This window comes from Nanorana parkeri, unplaced genomic scaffold, assembly GCF_000935625.1.
Source record: "Nanorana parkeri isolate BGI_ZX_2015 unplaced genomic scaffold, ASM93562v1 scaffold183, whole genome shotgun sequence".
NCBI lineage: Eukaryota > Metazoa > Chordata > Amphibia > Anura > Dicroglossidae > Nanorana > Nanorana parkeri.
Genome location: NW_017306451.1, coordinates 140110 through 166482, shown reverse-complemented (window position 1 = coordinate 166482; position 26373 = coordinate 140110). Strand labels below are relative to the sequence as shown.

The window sequence follows — 26373 nt, the reverse complement described above, 5'->3', positions numbered from 1 at the left end:
GTGCCGCCGCCAACACACACACACACACACACACACACACACACACACACACACACTCCATAGTCTACTACACATGGCTTCCTGGGCCCTCATTCCAGGAGTAGATGCTGCTCCTTCTTCAGTACCAAAAGGCACAATGACCGCTCCTATATTTTTGACAGGTCCATTTTGATTACACAGGTCCACTTCAATCAATGAATGTTGCAAATATCTATTGACCGATTAACGGCCAGTGGGGAAAGGACAGGGCAGGAAACAAATGGTCACAAAACAGGAAGAACAGCAATCCACAGCTAGTAAGTGAAGTACAGAATAGGATGGGAAAGGAACAAGGTGCAGACACTAGAAACTGAGGGAGGAGGAAAGAGAATTTATCACAGCTGCAAACATTCCATGCTTAGAATTGTTGCTTTTGTTAAAAGGTCAGTAACCTAACCCATTCAGTGCCTGAATGTTTAGATAAATAGTGTCTTCCTAGAAGAACAATTTTATTTTTTTCACTCTTGTGATTTTACTTTAGGTAATATTTGAATGTTACCACCATCCCAGACATTGGCTCCTCTCTCATGCCATTATCAAATTCCATTTCCTTGTTAAATGTTGCTTATTTTCCTTTTTACACTTGCTTTCCTTCTATGTTTTTGTACTTCTGCTTAGCCTCCACACTCCCCCATTCTTAAATATCCAACCATTCCCTCTATGTGGAGGTGTAGTTATCAAGTGCTTCAATGCTGAGCATGTACATGCTAAACATCAATACCGAACTGGTGTCACTTTATAATGTTCACAAATAAGTTGTTTTAAAATCTTAGTGCAGAACTGGAAGGCTTCAGTTCCAGTCTGTGTGCCGGATGGTTAGGTTCTTTTAGCGCCTGACAAGAAAAGAACATATCTGCTGGGAGATTCAGGGTAATGGTTAGCATTAAGAAGGCTAGGTGTTTCAGGTTAGAATAAGTGATGTTAAGTATTAGTATTAGGTTAAGCTTTAGATTTTGGTTTGTTGTACGGGGTGGGTTACATTTTATGGTCAGCTTAAGGATAGGGATCAGGGAACACGAGAAGCTAAGTTTCATTTTCCGGTTTTTGGTACTTAACCACTTGCCGTCCGCCCGTAGTAAAAAAACGGACGGACAGCACTGCAGCATTGGCGGGTTGCCGTCTCCAGACGGCATTTTTTTTCTGCTCGCGCGCGCCCCCTAGCGGGCACGCACGGGCTTGAATAAATACCACCAAAAGAAAGCTCTATCTGTCCCCAAAAAAGGGTATAAAATTAATTTCAGTACAGCGCTGCATGACGGAATAAATGTCAGTCAAAGTACCGCAGAGCTGAATACTGAAAAATGGCCTGGATGGGAAGGGGGTTTAACACCGCGGATGTCAACTGGTTAATGCTACCAAGAACTATCAGTGGTAACTTCTCTGAGTCAAAAAACAACATTACAGTTCAATACCACCCTTGCCCAAAAGGGCACAGACTACGGAACCAGGATACTTTAAAATATATTCTTACCAAAATTGTGTTAATACAGATGACATAAATACCAGAATAAATGCATATCTAAGAGGGGCAGCAGGAAGTACAAGAAGTCAGAACCTGAGATCTGCAAGGGGGGGGATGCAGAGGGATAAACAAACAAGTCCAATCATAAATCTGATGAGTAGTTCACTTACAATGGGTGAAATTACACTCCTCGGGAGAGGACTTCTGGCCAGTTAATAAAACCAATGTCTATAACCTGGATGTTGAACTCTTCCAATTTGAGAGCCAAATGAAATTGAAGAAACTTTTCTCCACACAAGACAGATCAGTAGACCAGCTACATCACTGTTTAAAATGAGAAGCACATGACATGCTGGTCATTAACACAACTCCTTCCACCGGTTTCACCACTTCAGCAACAGCAAACATAATAAATGTAGAATGCACACTTTCCTAGCTGAGCATATCTGTGCATTAAAGTACACAAGGTACATGTTTATTTAGTATAGTCTCAACAATGTAAAAGATGCAGCAATTATGAAAGCAACAGGTCTTGTGTTGCAGTCTATGCTTTGTGGTTTCTAAGGCCCCATTCACATGTAGCAACTTATCGCGCATTTTTGCCGCGCGATATCGCGAGAAGTCGCTGGCTAATGATAGTCAATGGAGCTGTCTTAGCTCCATGTCACGCGTCGCGCTCGCAAGTTGCTTCTACAGGAAGTTGCTTCTACAGGTCGCGCTACCGTCGTTGGAACGTCGCCCCGGAAGTCGCGCTATCCCGCTAAGCCCAAAGGAGTAATAATAATAATAATACTAATAATCCCGGCCGCTGCAAAGGTAAGTCGCTACATGTGAATGGGGCTTTAAAGTGGACCTTTACCACCTTTCACTAAAAGGTATCATCTTACATTCATTAGTTAAACATTTTTTCTATATCTCCAACCTGGTCTCAAAGTATTACCCTAAGCGTCCCCTCCGCTCTTCACAAGACCTCCTGCTTTCCAGCTACGTCATCAACTCCTCCCATGCTCGCCTCCAGGACTTCACTAGAGTGTCTCCCATTCTATGGAACTCTCTACCCCAACCTGTCCGTCTATCTCCCACACTGACTGCCTTTAGGCGATCCCTTAAGACTCATCTCTTCAGGGAAGCCTATCCCACCTCAACCCAACCACTGAACCACTTTCTCAAACAATCATCCCCGCGCAGCTACCTCCTCATGTATCACTTGCCCCTCCCTTTTAGATTGTAAGCCCTCACGGGCAGGGCCCTCCTTACCATCTCGTCTTAAATTGTATTGTGACTGTAATGTCTTCCTTATATTGTAAAGCGCTGTGCAAACTATTGGCGCTATATAAATCCTGTATAATAATAATAATAATACTAATAATCCCGGCCGCTGCAAAGGTAAGTCGCTACATGTGAATGGGGCTTTAAAGTGGACCTTTACCACCTTTCACTAAAAGGTATCATCTTACATTCATTAGTTAAACATTTTTTTTTTTTTACTTACAATTACTGTTTTTCCACTTCCTGGTCCTCTTGGACATTAGTGATGTAATGTGCCCAAGTGTTACATCCTGGGAAGGTTACATCAGCAGAGCATTGCTGGGAAATCTCATGTGTAATCTCACAAGCTCTCAGGGAAAGGCATTTTCCTCCCCTGGGATGATGTGCATGGTCACATGTCCTAGTCACATGTGTCAGAGTTGCAGGAAGTAAAGGGAGATATATTAATCTGCCCTTAGTTAAAATGGACACTGTCAGAAGACCGGGGAAGGAAAAGAGAAATAAGGTATGCAAAAAATAAAAAGCCGGCAATTATCTAGAAGTATGTGTTTGTAGATTGTCATTACTAAACATTTCTAAAGGTGTGTTTGTTGTCATTTCAAAGATATGGGTAAAGGTCCGCTTTAAATTAACCACCTTCCGTCCATGGCCGTTTGTGAACGGCCGGACGGGAGTCTGCTGGGAGGGCGTCTTAAGACGTCTTGCCCCTCTCGTGTGCGGCACTCGAGAGGGAAAACTGTGAGCATGTAAACAGCCAGCGATGGCTGTTTACATACAAGCGATCAGGCGTCTCTAGAAACGCCCGATCGCTTGCAGGAGCTGTGGGTGTGCGCCACCCACCCGCGTACCTATGTCCCGCCGTCTCCTCGTCGCCGCTTTTACCACCTTTCACTAAAAGGTATCATCTTACATTCATTAGTTAAACATTTTTTTTTTTTTACTTACAATTACTGTTTTTCCACTTCCTGGTCCTCTTGGACATTAGTGATGTAATGTGCCCAAGTGTTACATCCTGGGAAGGTTACATCAGCAGAGCATTGCTGGGAAATCTCATGTGTAATCTCACAAGCTCTCAGGGAAAGGCATTTTCCTCCCCTGGGATGATGTGCATGGTCACATGTCCTAGTCACATGTGTCAGAGTTGCAGGAAGTAAAGGGAGATATATTAATCTGCCCTTAGTTAAAATGGACACTGTCAGAAGACCGGGGAAGGAAAAGAGAAATAAGGTATGCAAAAAATAAAAAGCCGGCAATTATCTAGAAGTATGTGTTTGTAGATTGTCATTACTAAACATTTCTAAAGGTGTGTTTGTTGTCATTTCAAAGATATGGGTAAAGGTCCGCTTTAAATTAACCACCTTCCGTCCATGGCCGTTTGTGAACGGCCGGACGGGAGTCTGCTGGGAGGGCGTCTTAAGACGTCTTGCCCCTCTCGTGTGCGGCACTCGAGAGGGAAAACTGTGAGCATGTAAACAGCCAGCGATGGCTGTTTACATACAAGCGATCAGGCGTCTCTAGAAACGCCCGATCGCTTGCAGGAGCTGTGGGTGTGCGCCACCCACCCGCGTACCTATGTCCCGCCGTCTCCTCGTCGCCGCTGCCGGTCCGTTATCCGATGTGGCCGGGGCGGCTGGGGCCGGCATGGCGATGCTCTAACAGCAGATCAAAGGGAGATCATTACTCGATTTCCCTTTGATCTCTCTTCCTGTCCCCGAATGCAGGAAGTGATGTATATTACATCACTTCCTGCATTCAGTGTCACTCTCCGGTGCAGAACACCGGAGAGAAGCTGATGAAGCAGATCTCTGCTTCATCAGCTTCTGTGGGGGTCCCTAGGTGACATCAGAGGTCTTGGAGACCCCTGATGTCTCCATAAAGAGGACCTGTTTGGTGAACTGGCTATTACATAGGGGATTTTTAGCAATAAAGTTGTCTAAAAAAAGTTTTTACAAAAATGACAGCATTAAAAAAATAAAGAAGCTAAAAAAAAAAATTCACATAACCCACTGGTCTAACCCTCTAGTCCGAGCCACAATGCAGGCAGTAAACAGGGTGCTACCCTTGACAGGTATCTCCCCCCAGCCATCACCCCTCGTACCACTGACAGGGAACCCGCACTTTCCTCCGGGTCTGCATAACCCACTGGCAACTGAGCTTGCGGTATCGGCCCATACGAGGTTGTACCAGTTTCAGGAGTCGGGGCAGTGGATGTCTCTGTCCCAGATACAGGGAATCCATGACCCGCCGTTGCGGATATGGAGCACCTTACAGATACGCCACTATCTGGGCACCTCGAAGGCGGGGACTCCCCCGCTGAGACTGCGAACAGATTTTGAAACAATATGTGAGCAGGCGGAACCAGTGAGACACATGCAAACATGCGTCGGGTGCGCCTATGTAAGAAAATGACTATTGCGCCCATTATGCAGCACATGTTACATATCGCCGCGAACGGCGGAGTGAGAGCAATAATTTTAGGGCCATCAATCACTGATAACACTAAACTGATGAGCGGTAAAAACGTTTAAAGTGTCGCCTATGGCCGTCTTTTATATTATACCAAAAAATTGGGGTGAAAATAAATGTTTCATAACATTTTATAGGGAAACATGTTTTTTTTTCAAAATTAAGGGTACTTTTTTTTGTTATATAGTAAAAAATAAAAACCCCAGTGGTGATTAAATACCACCAAAAGAAAGCTCTATCTGTCCCCAAAAAATTGTATGAAATTCATATCAGTACAGCATTGCATGACGGAATAAACGTCAGTCAAAGTACCGCAGCGCTGAATACTGAAAAATGGCCTAGCCAGGAAGGGGGTGAAACACCTGGTCTTCAAGTGGTTAAGAACAGGTACACAAACTGAAATCTAAATTTTTGAAACAGCAGTTCCTAGCTGATAAAATAGTCTTATTTTAGCATTCAGGAGATGAACACCACCAATGACATAGTGCAAGTGTACTGTAATTTATTTGCTGCTCTTTAATGTGTAGAAGCAAACAGTATAGTAAATAACTAGTCATCTGTTTGCTGTCTTAGCCTGCCACTAATAGGTTCCATGGCTCTCCATATACAAGATTGGCTCGCAAATCTTAGAGTGTCGCTCAGCAAAACCAAGACAGGACTTGCCCAAGCTTTTAATAATTTTTTTTTTTTAAAACCAATGTATCCATATAACATTTTATCATAGTTGTGAACACTTTAAAATTATTATGGGATGCTCTTGTGCTGAACATACGTTATTAGTACATACTGACTACATTCACACATGCCCTCCTGAGCAGCCCCCGCTGATGGACTTCTTGGGCCTCAAAAAGCCCTAAAAGTAAACTCAATTTCCACTACCAGAAATTAGAAGGAAAAAAGCCACGCTCTAGTCAACGGTGGAGGGGGCAAATAGAAAGGTAAGTGCCATGTGTTGATGGCCTCTGTTGCCAGTACGCTGGTCCTGTGGTGGTTAAAGAGATGATACATTGTTGTCCTACATGCTGAAACAAGTAGATTAGTAGCAAAATGCCGCAAAACTGAAAACCGCGGTATTTCCAGGGAGAACATTTCTGATAACAAGCCTTTAAAATCTAGAACTGTAACAGTTTTGTTTTAAATGAAAAGGTCTCAAAAAGTCACTTTGATTTTAAATGAAAAGGTCTCAAAAAGTCACTTTGATTTCAATGCTATAGTGCACAAGGCAAGATTGGCTAGCTATGCTGTGCAGTAAAGTTAAAGAATTGTTCAGACATTCAACAGAACCCACCTCATTATGATTGGGTGGCATGTGAGCTGTGGGAAGAAGCTGAAAAGGTGGAGTATACACCTTAAAAGCATGTTGTAAACTGTGCCTTATGTTCACATTCCTGCCTGTTTAACCCCTAGAGCACTAGAACAAAGAATAGAATACGTAGAGAAAAACACAGACGCCATTGTAATTTTATGTTTTAAGCATGAAAACCCATTTGGTTTAATCTGACCTACTAGGAAAATACTTCCTGGACAAAATACTTCCTGTAAGGGTCAAATTGCATGAAAATTGCATTTGCCACTGTCAAATTACTGCGACAACATGCTAAAGTGTACACTTCATGCAGAAATTGGTATATCTCGAACTCCGGTAAGACAAACCCATGTTCATAAGCCTGCAGCATCATTTGCATAAGCATTTGAAAGTAAGAGAACTATAAATGAAATAATATGAAAAGAGGATAAATGTAAAACAAGTGTTTGCTTTCCATTGGATGAATCCCTGGTAATCATTTTGAACCTTGGACCAAAAAATTACCTTGCTCGAAGGGCTTGTTCACACCATATACAGTGCATTCCAGCGCGGTTAGCTGCTGAAACACATTGCCTAGCATCCTGCCTGGCTTCCTGCGCTCTGGGGCCGGAAGGGGCGTGGTGGTGCATTGAAGTCAATCGCCCGCACATCAATGCCTGCGTTCTGGTACAGTGCGATCAGGATTTTTTCTTATCGCACTGGACCGGAATGCACTGCATATGGAGGGCCGAGTCACACCATATCCAGTTCATTCCGGTGCGGTTTGAGCCCGGCAGGCGCTGGATCGCATAGATCAAGCTGGACAGCGTTTTGGGGCGGGAGGGGGCTTGTCGGTGCCATTCAAGTAAATGGCACCACAGACACACACCCGCCACTCACTGGATATGGTGTGGCTGGGCCCTGAACAAGCCCTAAAAAACCAAAGATTCCACTTACCCAGCTGTTCTGAAAACCAAGCAATGACATGCACTGCAAAGTGCTGAACACCAAGCAATCTTGGGGATCTTAATTGCCCTTCCACACTTATACGCGCACATGGTAACACACACACAAACACACACACACACACACACACACACACGATATTAATGGGCCCATATAACACTAGAGCACAAATAAGTGACCCAGCCACATAGGAAAGATTGAGATCTCCATTTAAAATGCACTTTTATGCAATGAAATGTGATTGTTTCACTTCAACAAAATGGCCAAGTATAAAGAGCTCCTAAAAAAATGGTTTGTGCCTTAATGCTGAACTAAACAGCTCTCCACCAGTTATGCGGCATCTGCAAACTCCCACACCATTGACGGCATCTACGCCAGGTCTTCTTCTGGGTTCAGCATCTTCAGGCTCTTGACTGGCCAGCCGAGGATGATACAACTTCTGCGAACAGGAGTTAATTCACCGCGGCAGATGCTGGGATTGTACACTGAGCAGCACATGCGATGCTCAAGTGTATATCCTACAGAAGTTTGCAAGGAGGAAGGTAATTCGCTTTTATTAGAGAAGATACATAGTATGTTTCTTTTGCAATAATAAAAAAAAAAAACACTTCCTGGTTGCAAACATTTGTTCCACTGTAACTAGATATACTCCTAACTGTAAACATGCCTCTTGTAAATCAGAGCTGGAACTTTATGGTAAATGTATCGCTGACTTTCTGTGTGGCATAGTTGATAAATCATTCCACTTGTGAAGCCACACGCTATAATAAAACACAAGTGTGAATACAACCAAGAAATTAATGCAGGCATTTTCTGCCTAAGAAAACAATTATTCTAAACTTGTCAAGAGATCATCAAGTTAGTTCTCCATAATCCAAGCCAAAAATACAAACCAAATAAATGTGTCAAAGCAAATGATAAAAACTTGCACCACTTACTGCAAATGTCCTGTAATTGCAATACATCATTGTTGGTGAAAAAGAAGAAACGCATGCAGATATGAGGATATTGTTATTAATGTATCCTCCGCAGAGTCTAAGGAACAAGTGATGGATCCACAGCTTGTGTCTATTTACCCCCCTCCACTTTCACCTATGAGTCTGCATCAGTGTGTTATATTAAATAGGACATGCTATTTCAGCTGAGATTGATTAATTTATTTGAAATGCAAGAAACCCGTGTACTATATAACTAGGGATGCACCGATACTAGTATCGATATCGGTGCCGATACTGAGTATTTGGGCGAGTACTCGTACTCGCCCGAATGCTCTAATGCTTAGCCCGATACTTCCTATATCAGGAAGCCAGGCAGCGCGTCATTAAATGCTGCCCGGTTTCCTGATTGGCCGGGAAGCCCGTGTAATGACGCGCTGCCCGGCTTCCTGATTGGTCGGGAAGCTGGCCAATCAGGAAGCCGGGCGCTGTGTAATGACGCAGCACCCGGCATTCTGATTGGCCGAGAAGCTGGCTTCATGCTCCCTCATCATCTCACGAGGGAGCATGGAGCAGCCTCCTGGCCAATCAGAAAGCAGGGCGTCGTGTCATTACACGGCGCCCGGCTTCCTGATGGGCTGGCCAGACGGCTCTGGCTGGGTACCGGAGGAAGGCCGCGTTCTGGCTGGAGAGGTCCCTGGGGTGACAGGCTGGACATACCAAGGTAAGAGGGGACATACTTTCTTATTAAAATCGGGAAGCTGGGTGGCGAGTCTTTACACGCTGCCCGGCTAATCAGGAAGCCAGGTGGCGAGTCATTACACGCCACCTGGCTTCCTGAATGGGACTTCCGCTACTCGGTAATTGGTATCGACGAGTACTGACAATTTTTTTATCGGTACTCGTACTCGGTACCAAAACACCAGTATCGGTGCATCCCTATATATAACTATATGTGGTGAAATATATGCTAAACATTGATCGGTCTTCTGATGTTATAAGAATATCTATATTCTTAACTGGGGACGGGGAGTGGATGTAGAAAGGCAGTAAAGTTGGTTGAGTTATAATGAAACGTGCGTATATTAAGGAGTCACGCCCTATTTGTGTTAATGGAAAACAATGTATTACAATACACAACACTGTGTCACAATTTGCTGTTGTTCATAAAGTTAAATGAAGTGGTTTTGTTAACTTTCAGAAAATTAAAAAAAAAAAGTGAGAAAGAAAAACAAAAGACGAAAAACCATTAACACTGTGACGTGTTGTTACAACAACATAATGTGCGCTGGTTGGTGTGAACAGGCCCTTAGATCCAAACCTAAAATCGCTAAAATCTTATTTTTCAGTAACAATAGGACTCCTACACTGTCACCTTCTCCTATGCACCCCTAGTGAAAGACTAAAGGTGCCCATACACTGCACGATTCTCGTCCGAGAATCGCGGGAAATCCCACGATCGTACGGGAATCGTGCAGTGTATGGAAGGCATGCGACCGTTTCTACTGTACGGTCGCACGTCTTCCGTCGAACCAGCAGGCTAGAAAACCCGCCGGGAATCGTACGATTCTCGGCGAGTTAGTAGCCTGCTGGTTCGACAACTGCGATTACCTATGGATGATCGCACATGGACATAAACTGTCTGCGTCCTGGTGATGTCACCTGAAGGCTGTTTATAAGGAATCACATGAGCCCGTGTCTGCAGGTAACTGCAGCCTGTGCATTTATTTGTGAACAGCTGTGGGTGGAGGCATTTGTCACTGGAGTTTGCATGAGTTCCGCAGAGGAATTTGTAAGAGTCATGCAATATGGTGCCATTCACAGGGGTGAATGGGCCAAACGTAACCATGCTGATACAAATTGCATAGGCATGATCAGCAGTTATTACTTTCGGAAGGCCAGTCCAGAGCATTGATATGTATCCAAAGGGCTGGAGTGAGGGCATGCAGACAGGAAATGGCTGAAAGAAGCTGTAGGAGATCGCCAGATCTGAGATGCAATAAAGAATGAAATAAAAAAGGCAAACCAGTTTTGTTCTAGAGAAGAAAAAAAACATGGCGATTGTGTATTTTACAAAAGTACTTTAGCAAACTAAATGTTATACAGTTATGGTTTCTACTTTAAAAACAGGAGGCACCCAAAAGTTCTTGATTATATAAAGCTCTAAAATGAAACATTATCAATAAGACACAGCTAATGCTGTATATCCTGCCACACACCAAACCTTTTTTTGCTAAAAGTATGACAGATGTACTGTGTATACTGTAAACATAACTCCCTTCCAGTGAAAGTGAAATACATTCTGTTCCCAAAGGTGTAAGGCCTACATAGGAAGTCATTAACAGGACATCACAAAACCCAAACAGGAAACTAATCTAACGCACACTATGAGCAGCTCCTGGAGACTAATATAGATATTATCGAACTTGGAGCCTAGTAATACTGTGGTTCTTTGTTATTTCACATGTGAGAATTAGGTTGTTTAAAACCATATTCTTAGAAAGACAATGAAATAACCACTTCTCTTCAAGTTACAAGATGTCAGTTTTTGCAATGTAACTCTTGTAAACTCGTGCACAATAGAAGGTGGATACAAGCAGATGGTAAACATTGCAGAGTTACTCTGCTATTTGGAGGCCTGCCTCTTTCCCACTGACTATGGGCCTTGGCTGTGGAGGGAGTTCTATTGATTGGGAGAGGGGCTTGCCATGGGGCTTTGGGTTGTGTGGGACCCTGTGTTTGTGCTCCATGGATCAAGAGGACCCCAGAGACCTATTTCCCAATTATGTGGGGATACATGGGGAGCGGAGACTGTTTTCCTCTACCCCAGTATCCTGTCCTGGACCAGACTCTGGAGTTAGACTTGACTAACAAGTTAAATGGAAGTCCGTTTGTCTATTTGTGTTAACAATGGGATTAACTTGTCACTAGATGTAGCCGAGAACATTACCATATCATAGACGCTCAGGAGATAATCCCATCATATGCGTCTCCCTATTATTTCATTAAGACACCAGGGAGGGGATGTCTGTTTGCATTCTTTTAATGATTGATTGTATTATGTTTTTAGACCACCAGAACTGTATAAATACTGTGCTGGTTTTCAAAAAAGTAAGTTCTTGGTTTTTAACCCAAGAGACTGGTCCTGCCTGGTCTTTAGGGAAAGGTTTGGGCTGAAATTATGATTTTTCCGGTTCCAGAGTGGAGGAAGCTGATTTCTGACAGAGATACCCAATTGGGGTATCAGGCGTTCCGTCACACAGCTCACACATTCCTTTCTGGACACCTCACAGTTCCCATCCCTCCCCAGCCACCACACCCCCACTGACAGCATGACCCCCTCCTGCTCACAGTGAACCGTCACTCCCGACTCGCAGTGCACATATTTCTCATCCGTCACCGCAGGGTGTACCCCCTCCTTCCCCCTGAGCACAGCACGATCCCTCACCAGTTAGCACATCCCCACCCATAGCATGCACCTCTTATGCTCACTGTGAGCCCCATTGTCCCCAAATCAAACCACTCCCTGCCCTCCTAACCCTTAAAAGGAGAACTATGAGGTGAGTGCTTTTCACTCACCTCATAGTTCTAGCCGACCTGTGACAATGAGACTGTCACAGGTCAGCTCAGTAGATTGGGAGGTGAGCGAACACATACCAGCGTTCGCTCACTTCTCGATCCTGTCACGGCTCTCTGCTGTGACAGGGGAGGGGAGGGGCTGGATTCCCCCCTCCCCGCTTCGCTCCGCCAGCGCTGACTGGCGGAACGGACGGGGGAGGGGGCGGGTACAGCTGGCTCTGCCTCTAGATAGGCAGAGCCAGCTGTCACTCACGCAGCTGGGCGGATCCCGGCACAATTGTCGGGATCCGCTTCAGCTGTGGCGTCTCAGTATACTGCTGCGTTTCAGTATACCGCGAGCTACAGCACGCAGTATACTGAGCCTAGGGTGACGGGAGGACGCTAGTTTGTGTCCTCCCGTTACCCTAAGGAGAACTATGGGGAAAAGCCTTAACCCCATAGTTCTCCTTTAATTCTCACAACACCCCACACATCGCATCGCAGTCTACAAGATGGCGGTCTGATCACAGTTTGATTCGGTTCGCAACCAGAATCGTGGAACAAATTAAGTTCGGGAACCGAGGTACCACTGTATAGTGGATTAAAACCTGCACTGAGCACAAATAGCCAAATCTTGATCCAGGCATTACACCTTTTCCTCAGAAGGCAGACACTTGTGTACACATGGGTCTTATGTCACAGTCCTTTGCCCCGTCCAAAACGTTTAGTCACTACTGAGATTTGTGAGTTTATTGGATTCTTTTATGAACTTTTCTTAAATAAAACAATGAATGTTTATGCTATGAGCTTCTCCTTTTGTTTCTTCTGAACTTGATGGCTAACATGGTGTATAAACTGAATCGCAGGGTTATTCCTGGGCGACTACCCTCTGCATTAAGACCTTCTTTTATAAGGGGCCACACAGTATTTGGTGTTGATTACCAAAGAGGCTGGCCAAGCACAGTGAGGATGGTGGTCACATGATCACTATTGCTTTGGAGTGTTTGCGCATAATTTGGACATTATATTAAAGGACGCTACATGTTTTTGCCCATTTTTTTGGATGTCATGATTAAGGTGTTGAGTTAGGTGTATGATTACATGTTCAGAGATTTATTATCATCATAATTGTGTTATTTTATAGTTAATTGGTTTGTGAGGGTGTTACAATTTATTGGTTTGTTTAAGCGCTGTACATTATAGAAGAATAGAATTTAGATATTTATAAAGCAGTTGGGGAATAATTAGGGAGAGTGCAGACTTATTTAATTTTACATCTAGAATAATGGGCTGGCCTAAAAGGTGAAAGCAAGCCTGGTGTAAAACAGAGACAAAGAGAGCGCCTCCATCATGTATAAACGCTTTAAGGGAGATATATGAACAGCTAAAAAATATACTCACAAACAGATGGGATGAATAAGCATAACATGTAAGTCAGCAAATGAAACACTAAGGTCGTGATCATCTGGCACAGCCGACAAGCTGTATGACGCCCTGGTTGACGCGTTTCAGAGGACACTGCGTGCCCGCTAGGGGGCGCGCGCGAGCAGAAAAAAAATGCCGTCTGGCGACGGCATCCGCCAATGCAGCAGTGCCGTCCGTCCGTTTTTTTACTACGGGCGGACGGCAAGAGGTTAATCAGAACCATGGGTGGTCCAGCTTATTAAAGCATTTATACAGGATGGAGGCGCTCTCTTTGTCTCTCTTTTCAGCTTTGTGGTTCCCCTAAACCAGCGGGAGCTGCCTCGAGAGTGTTTTACTTGGTATTCCCACACAGTTACGGGTGCTGGCGCTTGTGGTATTTAAAAACAAAAAGAAAAAAAAGGTCAGACTCTCCAAAAATGTCATCCAGTGCCTACTAACACAGGTGTTTACCAGTCCAAAATAAGCACTAGTGGACAGCAAAATGTTGTGCGACTGTATGACCTGGTTTAATGAGCACACACTAAATCAGGATGGTTTCCTGTCTGGCTAAGGTCACCTTCAAAGGCTAGGCTGGCGGACGCGAACGAGCACATATAGACGATCGGCTGGCTATGGAGCCGCTGATCGCCCATATGTGAAACACCCGGTAACGGGTGTGTGCAATGGTCGGGTCTTTTCTGCCCATGCGTGCCCGCTAGGGGGCGCGCGCGAGCAGAAAAAAAATGCCGTCTGGCGACGGCATCCGCCAATGCAGCAGTGCCGTCCGTCCGTTTTTTTACTACGGGCGGACGGCAAGAGGTTAATCAGAACCATGGGTGGTCCAGCTTATTAAAGCATTTATACAGGATGGAGGCGCTCTCTTTGTCTCTCTTTTCAGCTTTGTGGTTCCCCTAAACCAGCGGGAGCTGCCTCGAGAGTGTTTTACTTGGTATTCCCACACAGTTACGGGTGCTGGCGCTTGTGGTATTTAAAAACAAAAAGAAAAAAAAGGTCAGACTCTCCAAAAATGTCATCCAGTGCCTACTAACACAGGTGTTTACCAGTCCAAAATAAGCACTAGTGGACAGCAAAATGTTGTGCGACTGTATGACCTGGTTTAATGAGCACACACTAAATCAGGATGGTTTCCTGTCTGGCTAAGGTCACCTTCAAAGGCTAGGCCCCCACACACTGGCCACCCTCTTTACTGAGGCCTGGAGTTGAGATTTGTTGCTTTGTATAGATACAGCTATGCAGGGGATAAACATTCTACCTTAAAAGACCATAAAAGAAAAAAAGAAAAAAAGAAAAAAAAAAATCAACTGCAATATATGTGTGCAAAACATAGCATTAAAAAAAAAAACCTTACTTCTTTGACAGTGATCCTGGGTCCAGCAGCGCTCACCAAAAACTGAGTTAATTATTGTAGATGGACAACTGCTCTTTCCCTTTATAGCACCAGGGCAAACATCCCCACATTCCTCCTTATTATCTTTGTTGAGGTTGATATAGTTGTCTTCAACAGTGTCCAGGATTTTTGACCAGTCAATGGTAGAAAGGTAACACAGCTCATAGTTCTTCTCAATCCTCACAGAGCCTCTGGTTATGCGCATAAGGCTGTGCAGACCAATCTCCTTTAGATCAAGCATCTCAAAAATGACCAAGGCATAGTTGAAAAAGAGTCGAGTACCTCGGATGACTGTGAGATTTGGAAATAGGTCTTTTAGACTTTGCAGACCGTAAACTCGAAAGAGAAGGAGGTAGTCCGTTATCATAGTAAGATTGGGAAATCTTAACCCTTTAAAATGTTCTGGTTTGGTGTTAAACATTAGCAAAATCTGTAGATGACCTTCAATAACAGTGCAGTCCTCCAAGTCATACAACTTTGTCAGGTTATTCCGAATATCCATGCTTGGGCAAACTGTAATAGAGAGAAAAGGGTGACATTAATAAAAACAATCCTTTCAGAAAAGTTAGACAGACATACTACATAACCGCATTATAATTAAATTTGCAACAATACATTAGCTTGACTAAATAACATTTACTGAGATATTACAATGTAGACCTCACTTAGGAGTCCAGAAATTGACAACCAACTGGATGCAAAAATAAAAGCTAATGTATTTTTCTCCATAGACCAACGTCTAACAAAAACTGAACAGGCTCATGTAAGCATTCCTTCTATCTGAGGTATCCAGCTACCTAAATAATATGCATTGTATCATAAAGCCCCATAATACTTCAGATCACATAGGTGGTCCAGGCCTTTAAATTTAAAATCAAACAATTACTGCAAGGTCACTTCATTCTAAAACAAGTAACATGCTTCAGATATAAGTTAGCCAAAGATGTTAGATGGGGGGGGTCACGCACAGAATTACAAGGGGTACATTTTTTGAATGTGAAGTTAAAAAAAAAAAAAAAATCAGTGACCTTCTCTCCCCTTGACTATCCTGTGAAAGGGAAGGGAGGGGGCTCACAAACAGCACTCCTGCTTCCATGTATGAGAAAGTAGTAGGTCCCTCTGCACTCCTCACAGCGCTCCCGGCCCAAGTACTTGTAGTGGTGTTCGCAGTGACAATCACGGATGGCACCGTGCAACAAACAGTGGAAAGCAGAAATCACCAGCACTCAGTAAATATCTTTGCTGTCCATTTAAAATCGGACCAATTGTCATGTACAAAATAGCGACGTTTCGGGACCGCACAGGATCCCTTCATCAGGGCGACAATGTATGAGAGACACAGCTCTCATAGGCGCTCTTGCTTTAATTCCAACCTCAATTAACATGTTAGCTGCAGCTCTCCAGTCGCAATGCAAAATGTATAGCATGAGCTACGCTATCCAGCGTGAATGAATGTGCAGGTTCACACCATTTTCTGGACCAGATAATGGTGTGAACCTGCCTGCCCCCAGTTCCAGTGCATTCCAAACCAGACAAAATGAGACAGGCAGTATTTTTCTTGTCTGGTCTGGAACGGACTGGTGTGAACAGAGGCTAGACATAGCATAGGGATACATTAGGATGCATTTTGGGTCTAGAAACAATCTGGTCTGGCCTGGAGATGATCTGGATGTGGTGTAAATGGGCCCTAAATATTATAGAAAAGGCAAACATACCTAAAGTGGCATATACAGTACATCTTAAGACTTAACATTTATCTACACTGCAGATGTAAATAAAATACATTTAGGTCATGTCCCCATGTTCTGAACCTTATACGCACCCTTAATGTAAAGCTTTCAAACATGTTCCTTCTTTCCATTCTTTCCTTAAAACTGTTCATATTGAGTACATGCAGTCTCTCCTGGTATGTTTTATCCCTTAGGCCTTTTACCATTACTGTTGCCCATCTCTGGACTTATTAGATCTTCTCAATATCTGTTTGTAAAGTTCGCCATAACCTTAACGCCTGGTTCACACCTAGGCATTTTTGAGCAGTTCGAAAAGTGCTTTTAAATGCCCAACACAAGAAATCCCATGATTTTCAATGGCCCTGGTTCACACCTGAGCAGAAAAACGCCAAAACACCCAAAAAGGTACAGGAGCTCATTTGGACAGTTAAAAGTGCTTTTTTGCCCCATTGACTTCATTAGAAATGTGAGACAGAAGCATGTTGCACATTTTGCGCGTTTATACGCACGTTCTTCCATTGCCCACAATGTTTTATGCGCTGCCAATCAAAACGCGTGGTTTCATGTACGCACGTTAAAATGCACATACAAATGTGCACAATGTGCAAATAACCACATGCTGTTAACGTACGTACAAACGCGTAAAACCGGTGCCGCCTAGGTGTGAACCAGGCCTAAGATTTTTGCACACAAAAGGGAATACAGAGTAAGATCCATTTAAAAGGGTTCAGTGTTGAATAGGACAGCCCCTTCCTGCAACCAATCAGACAGCTAACAGGACACTGAGAATCAGAACTCACAACAGTTCTTAGTCAATAGTACACCAGTACACTGAATCAAAGAATCATACGAGTCTCCAGTAGAAAACAGTACACTGAATCAATGGTCAGGTTGCAGCAGTGGTAAGGGAAAGACTTTCTTGCAGGCAGATAAGAGGACGCAGAGTCTGAATGAGGAGATTCTCATTTGGATTGATACATTAACCCTCTAGGTTGAGTCAGCTTCTGAGCTTCAGTTCACTTGCTTGTCAGCAGACTCTGTAGTTGAACCAATGAATGGGCTCATTTGAATGAGCGGTTTGAAATGAACCGATTCATGTAAAAGATCCGAACTTCCCATGACCAATATGGAACACAGAGTTGTCAACGAATCTCATTATTGATTAGTTGATTGTTCGATTTGCAGCTGCTGCTGCCGTTCTGCTCCTTCGTTCTCCTACCCGCTGACTCCAGCGGTCTGTGTCCCTTTCATTCCCCGCCTGTAGCGGCAGAGGCAGACCACTACAACCAGCACCAGCGGGGAGAAGAGAATGCAGTGACTCTGCATTGCCCCCCTCCTACGTCTGCTGCCTAGTGGAAAGGTGACACTAGTGGTCTGATAGCCCCCCTAATATGACCTTAAAGAGACACTGTCATCTAAAATGTGCTATCACACAAGGGGCTTGTGAGCCCCCACCCCATGTGATAGCAATCAAGTAAAAAAAAAAGTAAAAAAAAAAAAAGGTAAATAAAATGTAAAAAAATACCCCCAAAAAGTTTAAAGTCCTCCCGATCCCGCAAACGCGTGCATACGGACAGAAACACAAGTCGGGTGCACCTACGTATGAAAACGGCGATTACGCTACACGTCAGGTATCATCGCGTGCGCCGGAGTGAGAGCAATACGTTTCTGGCTAATAATAATGGCTAACTCTAAACTGATGACCGGGCTTTTATTTATTTTTTAAATAAAAGTCTGGCTATTATATTGGAGTTTTAAAATTCATATTATTTTAAATCCATTAATCTAATTTAAATGTCTAATAATACATACAATTATTTTTTAAAAAGGTGGAAAAAGTAATTTTTGGTTTTGGTGTGACAAATTCTGCTGCAGGATGTGTGTTGTGGTGCCACTCATTTCAATAGCACCTGAAACGCGCCTCCTGCCCGCAGTGTGATCGCACGCACTGGAACGCACAGTACTGCAATGCCGTGCGATTGCAAAAAGGGTGCATACTGTTTTATTCTGAAGTAAACTTCACTTGCAACACTCCATTTGTGTATTTCATTTTAAATAAAAGTTTTTTTTTTATATTTAACCGATCGCAAAAAAATTTAAATCAGCCAACTAATCGCTTATGCAAACAATCATAGTTGCAGCCCTAGTAAGGTGGATGCATTGATAACATACTATTGCCCTATGTGGCTGAAATTGTTCTTGCATTCAGTAGTTAGAGTATCTTTAAGATGGAGGTTCTTATTTCTCATACTTTTCCCATAGAGACCAATAATTTACAGTCAAGGTTCCCTATAAACAACAAATTCCTCCCAATCAGCAGTTTCCAGATTGATTGTGCAACAATCTAATGCCTAAAAGGCACCTAAAGCCATCGCTGGTCAATGGTCATTACCGGGAATAGCAGAAAGGTTAGCAAACCTTATATAAATCACTACAGTTCTTTCCCTAATAAAACTGTGCAAGACATGTCTTCAATATGCATATCATTCCCTTCCCCACAAACTTAAAAACATGGTCAACCAATGGAACTATTACTGCTTAGGAATGTACTGAACAGCACAGATGCCCGAGGGTAGACCGATCATGCCTGCATGTTGAACTGCCAACTAGTGGATATGACAGTCAATTCATTTATGAATGATACAATCATGTACTGAATGTAAACAAAAACTGGCATCAGGCTATCCATTCACTAGTTAAACTGCATATACAAAGGCTGGTAAGTTATTGAAAAGGACATTTCATCCAAAGGCAAAATATTTTGATGGATCATTAACAATAAGTAGTGAGGTGATGCTCTGTCAGATAATTTTTAGCCTACCAAGGTTTTTATATAGTCCTCCTCATTCATTTCTGGAGCAGAAGTGCATTCATGCCTAAAACACTATAGGAAACCACTAATATGATAGAAGCGCCAATGTTTTTGGACAACATAACATGCATTACTGCCCAATCATATTACGGTAGTTTTGCTGCACCTAGTCTTTGGTGAAGTTAGTCACCCCAGTTGAACTGACGGTGAAAGAAGACAGGGCTACAAAGTGAAAAGGCGTAAAAGGGAAATGGGACCTCTTGCAGTGTAGTGTAGGGGGTAGAAAGGCCATTGGCTGGGGTGGACAGATCGGGGGGGATAGTTGGTTTAGAGGCAGCACAAAGCGAGAGTGGGGAGGCAGGGATTGAGAGGGCTGTAAATTGATGTACAGAGGGTGCAGCGAGCGTGTGGAGCATGGTCAGGGCATAGCTGAGTTTCAAGGTGGGGATGAGACGACTGGATCCGTTGTGAAAAATTAGATCATACACAAAGTGCAGGGGAGGGGCACGCAGAGGGTTTCGAAATAGTAGCCAGTCAAAGATGGAGGTTGAATGGGTGCAGCTGTGGAGGTTTCAAAGGGGAAATTGGCAGTCATGTGAAACTGTTGTGGATGGGGAAGAGAAGAGGCGACCATAATTATCTAAATCCATAAGTACCGGTAGCATCAATGACCCCTTGCCCTTATGGGTTCTCAATCTGCAGTGCTTCAGGTGAACACCCTCCTTTTGCTTTCCAATCTCCATTTTGTAACTTATGTTTACTACAGAATTTTATCTCTTATGTTTTCTATACAGACACTCCATTGATAAGGAGGTAAGCATTGTAGGCCTACCCTTGACTGAAAGCCAAAAGGTAAATAGCAATCAGAAGGGATGAGCACATAATGTTCACATAATTGTGAATAAAGGGGATAATATACGCAAGTGGAATTGACAACTGCAAAATAAGTGACATAAATACTGCAGTAGATTGTGCTATAGGCAAAAGCAAAGTGGGACGCAGGTCATTTCCCTGGAGCATTGCTAACTGACCTTAAGACTCATCTCTTCAGGGAAGCCTATCCCACCTCAACCTGACCACTGAACTATCACATTCTCAAACAATTCATCCCCACACAGCTACCTCCTCATGTATCACTTCCCCCACCTTTTGAACTGTAGGCCCTCCTTACCATTTTGTCTTGAATTGTATTGTAATTGTAATGTCTTCCTTATATTGTAAAGCGTTGCGCAAACTGTTGGCGCTATATAAATCCTGTATAATAATAACAACAACTGGAGGGCCCATGGGAGTTGTCCATTCTCCCTTCCACCCCCTCCCCACCAGATCTGCAATGGAGTCAACATGACTGGAGCACTGACAGGACCTAACATTGACAAGGTTGGGTAGGTGGGTGGAGCAGAAGCATTACCTACATAGAATGGAATTCTGCTGTACAGATACAGAAGGAGAGGAATGTAAATGAGTGCAATCAGAAGGAAGAAAGGACGGTCCAGAAAAGAGCAAGAAATGTAATGGTGTACTGTCAGTTGAGCAAGCAATTAAGAGTGCTGGAGGCAGAGCTATGTGTGTGTGGCACAAGCCCCTGCATAGAAAATTAAAGTTGCAATTTGGCTATACAGTATATGTAGCAGGTTGCAGCTGTACACCAACTGGCTATTTATGGAGACCTTTGTAGAGTAATAACAAATTGTGCCTACTGCGATAATGTTGTACGAAATAATGATCAGCTGAGCTATTTTATGCTTCAGCAAAGGAATGTTATGCAAGCCTAAACTGTTTGTTCACATACACTCAAACTGCCTCTTTCATTTAGAAATGCTTTCACAGGAAAAGTACATCAGGAGTAGCAAAGGCAAAGCACTTCACAGGAACCTTATTAACTTTTTTATCAACAACTTAACAGAAATTCTGTTTAGGTTATGCACTGCTAATCTTTTTTCCATTGAAATAAAGAAAAACTGCTACATATGTTAATATTTGTATTCATTAGGAAATATTGAATATGTGCAATACAATATGTGTATATTAACATATGTGATCAATTGTTACGTCAAAGGCTACCAAATCTTCACTGTGGTTAGTGTGGCCAATGGGGAGATTTTCCCTTATTCCCTAGTCTTTCTTAAGTAGGGTATACATGATACGAATGATGCAGTGGGTGCCTCTGTCAGCACCCTTCTGCCTGGCACCCCTTGATCAGCTAATCGAGGAATCAGGTAGAAAAAAATCTTTGGCCAAACGGAACTAACAGCTTGCAGCAAACTGGTCACTGCGAAAACAGAATGCAACAGCATGTTCAGCGTACATGGAGGAATCTGTTCGATTTTTTTTCATTCAGTCTGCATGTTGAACAAAAAAAAAATATTTATAGAACCGTGAATGCCTTGCTTTATTCCTTGGTTTAACCTTTTCCTCTGGTCACTTAAACAGGTACAAAATATAAAATCCCCCCACAAGTACACAGCGAGCAGTAGAAGCCTAATGGCATGGTCATATCATCAGCGGTGACTTGCATATTTCAGGAACTGAGCAACACCAATCACTCCCAGGGCACATCAACAATCATTTTCTATGTGCCCCGTGTACACCACAACGCAGGCATGATGCAAGGTGTGGAAAAATGGATGGTACCACAGGTCACCTTGACCTTGAATGTAGTGTACACTCTTAATAAAGTTTTTAAAAAAAGTGAACCGTTTGATGCGCTGAAATGGTGCATCACACCGCCCCCATCGGACCTCACTAAGCACAATAGCCCCCATGCTAAAACTCAGATCCTAGAGAGAGGATCTTACTCCTTCCCATTCTGCTTAAATGTTTTATTGCCGTCAGCTTCTTTATTGGGGACACTATACCTCACTTCATTCCCCAGGGGACCCAGTCACTAGAACAGGAAGGCAGAGGAAGCCATTAGAACATGGAGACAGACAGCAGAAAAATCCTACAATAGTTCTAGGCCTTCTCCACTCTATTCAAACCTGTAAAAAAAGGACTAACTAGATTTTTCTTTAAGAGTTGAAGACATCATAAAACAGCTCCCATAAGTGTTAAATGAAAGAGCGTCTACTTTGTATTAGACGGCGTTACATCCTACGAGAAAGGTTGATGAGAAAACATCTGTAGGAAGTAAAAAGATTTCCTGAGAACAGAACCTGTTTATGATTCAGTTATTAATAAAACATTTGTAGTTGGACTAGGAGGTCTTCCTTTTCCATTACCGTCAATCGCACAAAGGAGTTGTAAAAACATGAACTGGCAAAACGCCAACATACATAATACTATTTACTGTACAAATAATACTATTTAATGTATAAACATTTTTTGTAGCTAAACGGTTATTTCAGTCTTATGCAAGAGACCGTTTTTCCTCCTAGGCCACATTTATACATAGCATGCCAAGAGACAGAAGGGGAGCCAAAAGCAAGGAATACACAGTCTGATAAACTGGCTTCCATTTGGGTCTGTGCGGCTGTCTACATAAACTTGTCAGCCAGTTTTCTCTAAGCTCCACGGTGCAGTCTGCATGAATTGGTTCAGTATGGAAACAGAGCATTCCAGATATTTTTTCCTTTTTATGACCATTAGGGCTTGGGCAGATGCAGTGTTTATGTCAGAGGTAGCCTATTCTTTTCAAACACAGTGTTTGACCTGTTTTGCCTGCAATCCAAACACACTTCAGTAGGACCTGCTGTGGCCAATACGAAACTGACAACAGCAATACATATCACACCAAGGGAGAATTCCCTGCTTCACACACATACTTATCAGTTTGACTTTGTAAGACATCCTCTTAAATGCAGCTGTCATTTTGTACCGTTTCAAACAAAGATTGTTATCATCGTTGGCGGAGGGGCCAAATGCAGTTTCACGAAGACACCTAGGGCGTCATATTATAGCTCACCATGCATGGTTACAATCCCATTCTAAGATCTACCAATAAGGGCCTGCCTGACTTGACACAAATTGATTCGATAGTTTAGTTAGGTCCTCATATTACATATTGTGTGTAAACCTAAAATGGGTCATAAACAGTGCAACCTAACTGAGCGATCTACCAACAACTAGGTAGTACAATGGCCTGCCTAATTGGATACAAATTGAATAGATTGTTATGATGGACTCTATATAGGTTTTGGTAGCTCTTAAGAAGATTGTACAATTAGATTGTAACACGTATGGCCATTTTAGAAGGAGACTGTACAGATTGTAGTATGTATGCTGAGCTCCTTTGATCAGATGCAATTTTTCACCCACTGCACATTGTCCAAGTGAACGTCGCCCCCTTACGACATCAAAAATGGAATCAAATAATCAGATGCAGGAGGGAGTGTGGTATACCTTTATCAAACACCTGATAGGCTCCTGTGAATCGAGAACATCATAGCATGTCTAGGCACTCTTTTGCATTTAAAGGTTGAGCTGTTCAATACACAAAACTGGCTGGGTTTCCCCTGTTTTGCCTGCAATGCAAACGCATCTCAGTAGGATCTACTGCATCCAAACAGGTGAAACTTAGCCTCAGATTGATCATCAATACTACACCATTGAAATTAATCTGGTGACCCAAATTTTAATGCGAGTGTCAAACACAGGCAAACTATGCCGTCTACAAAGGGCCAAAAGCAACTATGTGCTGTGAGTGTGAATTAAGTCCTATGCCCATTCACAGCAGTATAGCCCATGTAACATGCTTAAAATCCAGTGATTTTGCATGTGTTCACAAAACATGGGAAAAAACATGTGTCATGCTTGTGGTGCCTTTCATTGTTAATAGTACCCCCAAAATAAAAAGACACAAATTTTTCCCACGCATAAATGCATGACAGACATGCACAAAATGCATGGTTAATAAATGCATGAAGCTTAAAACTCAGAGGTCCGTGAGCTTCTTTGTCACATTTGTAATGCATAGGGCAGCCAACTGAAATTGGGCTGCTCTGTGCACACAAAAACGTGCATAAAACACAACACACTGTCACGCTTTACAAGCTGAGTGACCGACAGCAGGAAGAAGGGAAAAAAAATGAATGAGTAGTCTCCTTCAGCGTATAGGAGGGACCAACAAAAAGGTGGTGTGGGACCTCCTTTTTCATAAATTTCTTAAAGGAGAACTATGGGGTAAGTGTTACAGCTCGCGGTATACTGAGACCGCCGCAGCCGGGACGGATCCCGACATTACTGTCTGGATCCAGCCAGCTGTACCCGCCCCCTTCCCCGTCCGTTCCGCCAGTCAGCGCTGGAGGATTGGAGAGGAGAGGTGGAGAATCCCTGCAGAGAATCCCTGACAGTCGCCACTCTCTGCAGGGACAGGATCGAGAAGTGAGCGAGCGACCGTATGTGTTTGCTCACTTCCCGATCTGTTTCATTGTCACACGTCGGCTCGAAGTATGAGGTCGACTGAAAATCACTCACCTCATAGTTCTCCTTTATTTTCAGTTTACATGCCATTACATAACTATACATCTTCAGTTTACATCCGTTTGCATCACTGTATTTAATAGTCTTGCATATGTTACACCAGTTAGCATGCATTTCCTCAAAATAAGCTGGGCATCATTTAAACACATTTGATACTTTCCCCAGAGAACATAACATAAAAGGGATACAAGTACTCTCACAGACTGCAACACGAGCACACGCGCGCACACACACACCCAAAAGGTTGAACTTGATGGACCTGGGTCTTTATTGAACCTCAAATACTATGTAACTATGTACTTGCTTCCTTGCTTTACAAATGCTAGTAAATGCATTCCACACGGAAGCATGGAGGTGTTAACCACGTAAATGGCATCTATTGAAATGACACTTATTTTAGTACACTTCACAATAATGCAGCTACAGTGCCTTATCTGCAGAGGAGGTTCTACATTTGTCAGAAACCTTGTATGGAAATCTAGAATGTTGTCAATCAAGTGTAACATTTATCGTATAGGATCTGAGCAATGGAAATCATGCTTCAGTGTGCAGGTGTTCTACGGTTAAAAAAACCCCCACTAAACTAAAAAGGTGCCCATACACTGGGTGAATTCTGGCCGGTTTTTAATGTACTTGCCAAAATTCAGTGTGTGGAGCCGTCGGCTTTTCTATTGATCAGAGCAGACAGCCAATGAGCTGCCTGTTCTGATAGGGTATTCTGACAGGTGCCTACAATGTAAACAGCAGGATTCCTCGATCGACATGCCCACGGGTTGAACGAAAAAAAAATTGATAGGTATATAGCCAGCCTAAAGGTGCCCATACACTGCACAATTCTCGTACGATAATTGTGCAGTGAACGGAAAGGCGTGCGACCGTTTCCACTGTACGGTCGCATGTCTTCCGTCGAACCAGCATGCTAGAAAACCCGCCGAGAATCGTACGATTCTCGGCGAGTTAGTGGCCTGCATGTTCGACCACTGCCGAACGGGCCGGTGTGCGCATGTGCACACTGCCCGTTTGTTGCCTGTCCAAGATGGGCAGATTGTACGTTTTTTAAAGTGCTTTACAACCCTCGCAAGACTTTTGTTGTAGAGTGTATGGCCACCTTAAGTCGGGACAAACCTGCATCTACCACCGGGTACTGCAATCAATAAAAATCTGCAGATGTACTGCAAGCATTAGATGTGCCTTGCATAGAATCATATGTTTTGCTACCATATTTTATGCCAAGCTTTTTAAATACTGGGAATCTGAGGGTTAACCCCAGCAGTTCAGGAACAAGTGTGTTTTCCAAGAATAAACGAACAGTCTGTTCAGTGATCTGCCACGTACACTCATCAGTATTTCTGATATTGTTACAATGCTATCCACAAAACAAGACAGCAGGCAGAAGATCAATATAGAAGAGGTTGAGAAGAGGAAATAGCGCCTTCTTTTACACCACTGATGGGCAGTTCATGATGTTATATTCTAACTGGCTGCTTTACATTTTATAATGTACATCACTTAAAAAGACAAAATTAAATGAAATTACAGTTATGTTGCCCCTAATTAACCACTGATAAGCTTTTATCAAACTGTAATTGGAGAGAGGGGGGAGACGAGAGAGAGGACA

At 43.2% G+C, this 26373-nt stretch overlaps 1 protein-coding gene across 1 annotated transcript in view; it reads right to left on the bottom strand.

Moving 5' to 3' along the window:
- The window catches only part of INSR (insulin receptor), a 122809-nt gene that overhangs the window by 56947 nt on the left and 39489 nt on the right, over nt 1–26373 (bottom strand). The window contains exon 2 of the mRNA XM_018555070.1: nt 14754–15305. Within this exon, the coding sequence (XP_018410572.1) occupies nt 14754–15305 (552 nt within the window). The remainder of the gene's footprint in view (nt 1–14753; nt 15306–26373) is intronic.